The following is a 3,135-nucleotide window of genomic DNA, read 5'->3' as shown; positions in this document are numbered from 1 at the left end:
GTGTCCCGGCCAGGGTCCTGCACCGTGGGTCCTCCGGAGCCGCCGTGGTAAACCCGCAAGGGGACCCGGGCCTGTAAAACTCCTGCTGCTGCCCGCGCAGCGGTCTGCAGCCTCTTGGAGTAGGAGGCGGCCCGGGCGCTGTCAGTCCCCGCGTTCCTCGGAGCAGGGAGCCCTGCTCTGAAAGCTTTTGCCCTCTCCGCTGCTGCTGGCGTACGTGTCGCTCCTCGAAGGGCAGGCCTACTCCAGACGCTCCTACTGTCCTTTTAATCAAGATCCTGTCCAAGGAAAGAGTCTGGAGAAACTCGCTAATACAGACATAGTCGTACGTCAATATCGGTTGAGTCACGCTACCAGCTAACTCAAACAGAAGACTCCCTGGCGCACAGGTCTGCAGGACGCTCACGCGTGCATCCGTCCAGCCCCAACAGCACGAGCGCGTCACGCGCCCGACTTCCCTGGCTTGCTGTGGGGACGCGCGCTGGTGGCGCGGGAGGTGAGGTACGTAAAAAACACGCGAGCTCACCTCTGCCTCATCCGTCGTTTAAATTCCTGTTTCCGTAATAGCTATCTTGGATACTTTTGGAATTCAAATGTTTAAAATAACAAAGGAAAATAAGGATTAATAAATGCTGCGGTAGAAACTTAACACAGTAACAGATGTGTTAAAATTTCATTTGTTTTGCACACTATTCTGGCTAATTTTCTGTATCTTCACCCACAGCTGCTTGAGATAAAGCCCTGTACTTTTAAGAATTTTATTAAACTGCCTAATTAAGGCAGTACAGAACAAACTGTTTAAACTAGGCAATGGCTGGACCACATGACACAGGCGTTACCGATGGGCAGATTTTTTGTTGGGGGGTGAGTGTTAGGAGCTGGGATATAGTGCTTTTATAGGGTTTTTAAGTCGTTAGTTGCACCTTAAAAGCATGAACCAGTTCACTAACTTGCACGACACCCAGTAGCAGCTAGCGAGAGAAACTGCCACAATGGAAATCTTGTCTGGCAATAAGGTCACCCATTTCAGTTGGGAACACAGGAATAAGCCCACTTAAATCAGAGTTGGCTTGGTGTGTGAAAATTTGCAGAGTTCTTCATGTTAGCAAATACAGATTTAAAAATACAGCTTTATCTGGGGTCAGCAGAGCCGTCCCTTGGACTAGACAGTAACTATGACATTTTTCAGTCTGAAAAGAATCACTGGAAAGGGTTCCTTAAACTAAAAGAGATTACCAGCTGTGTAACTGGAGGTGGCCAGAAATACCTAAATATGTTTCATCGTAACGCACCTCCTTTACAGACGCTGAATCACGGAGGTGATGCATGTTCCAGCATCTGTCAATTGCCCTTTATAATGTAGTTCTCCATATCCAGTAGAACTGTATTTGTTCTGTACGGTTGTCTCTAAAAAACACCATAGGAAGCGAGACCCTCCCCTATAATAAAAATCTGTTGCTAAAAACACGTATCTGTGTGTTATTCGCAGGAACACAGGTGACTGCAGGCAGTACAGAGTTGTGTAGATACGGGAAGGGGGGTGTCCGGGCGCATTCCTCCTAGGCAGGGGTAGCGGGAGGCTAGCGGGGCGGCAGCAGCTTGGTCTTGCTCCAGGGGGTTGTCCAGTGCGTGATTCCTGTTTCCCCTAAGGCTGCCTCTCATTAGCATGAATCGGGGGAAGGGCATAAAAGACTCCAGTTCATTTTGAGTCTGGAAAAACCTTACTTCAAAATGACAACCAAAGTGTTCTGGCTCCTCTGCTTTGTCATTAGCTCAACTTCCAGCTCAGTGGCCGGTAAGTCTGTTAACATTCAAAGCGGGGCTGGGGCATATTTGCCTTTGGTATCAGGGGAGGCTAAACGCATTACTACAAATTCTTGCCCGAGCAGCCCTCTTCAGCTGTAGCCTTTTCGGCAAGCGGTAGCAGTAATCACGTAAGGGCTCAAGAATGAAACATTTCAACGTGTTTATGGGATGGGAATGTAAATTGCAATATTTGATTTGTCAGCATTTGAGAGAATTAAGAGCACCTGCCAAAAGCAGGCAGTTAGCTGGTGCCATGAATCCTGCTAGCCATCGTTCAGCAATTGAAGTTTGACTTGCTTCCGCGTATGGCGTTTCTTTTATTTGTATGTGACCTTTCCCTTTTAGTCTCCTTCCCCTCACCTGTAGACTCCAGATTTCTAATTTATTTCAACATGCTCTGTGCTGTCATGTGTGCCTGCAGCAAGCTGTCCTAAATACATTTTTTTTTTAGTACCTCATTGATGGAACAGAAATAAAAGATATACATCTGTTCCATTGGGAAGGAGCTGGTTATGTTGCAGTTGTATTTCTTAGATTGCAAGAGCTAGACAAAAATATACTGGTATAGGAGAATGAACCTCAAGGTCCTGAACAGACTGAGTAGAGAAAAAATGAACTATTTCTTGTTACAATCCATGACTAAGAAGGCATGATAAACTGGTAGAAGAGTATACTTATAAAACCAAGTCCAAAACACCTGTTCAGCGTTCACAGCTTCATATTGAAACATCTCCAACACACCCTTGCCTATTGCTTTCTTTAGCTTGGACTTCTTCCACCCCTTTCTTCATGGACATTCTTTTGACTTTACGTGTGGCCAGCCCAAATATCAGGGAATCTTTCCCATGACAGCAGCTGGTGGGAGCAAAAGGGGGAGAAGTAGCAAGGTCAGCAGTTGAGTCAGTTACAGAAGATAAACCAGGACGTTGTTCGTCTGTGTATGTCAAATCTCTTTTCACATAAGGAGTTAGGATCAGCCTCCTACACGATGCTAACCACAGACAGCGAACACCCAGACAGCGACTGCGTGTGGGTGAACTGTTTTAAAACTGTGCTGGCTAACTAAAGGCAGGCGGTGAAGGACTAAAGGAAAAGGAAAAGGAACCGCAAGAGGAAATTTCTCTCTTCCCAGGCTAAACGGAAGGTCCTTTTGCTTTGTGAGGTCCAAGTGATCAAGGTAAAGGTATAAACGAAGGCCTAGGCGACTGTCCAGCTTGCGTGAACGATGTCATTAAGCCTTTCCATTTTTCACTAGATTCCCAGACACTTCCTCTCTTTCTCAGCCCTTGTCCTCTCAACTTAAGAAAAGCCTTGAAATAATTTTACTCAGCA

The 3,135-nt window shown here is 46.4% G+C and overlaps 1 protein-coding gene across 1 annotated transcript in view; it reads left to right on the top strand.

Annotated features, from left to right (window-relative positions):
* Positions 1-1,725: 1,725 nt before the first annotated feature.
* Positions 1,726-3,135, top strand: part of LOC103916650 — a 3,132-nt gene continuing 1,722 nt past the window's right edge. Inside the window, exon 1 of the mRNA XM_009323674.1 lies at positions 1,726-1,792. Within this exon, the coding sequence (XP_009321949.1) occupies positions 1,729-1,792 (64 nt within the window). The 5' untranslated portion in view covers positions 1,726-1,728. The remainder of the gene's footprint in view (positions 1,793-3,135) is intronic.

Source organism: Pygoscelis adeliae, unplaced genomic scaffold (assembly GCF_000699105.1).
Source record: "Pygoscelis adeliae isolate BGI_AS28 unplaced genomic scaffold, ASM69910v1 Scaffold75, whole genome shotgun sequence".
Classification (NCBI taxonomy): domain Eukaryota; kingdom Metazoa; phylum Chordata; class Aves; order Sphenisciformes; family Spheniscidae; genus Pygoscelis; species Pygoscelis adeliae.
The sequence above is the reverse complement of the archived record's forward strand: the minus strand, read 5'-3'. Positions and strand labels throughout refer to the sequence as shown.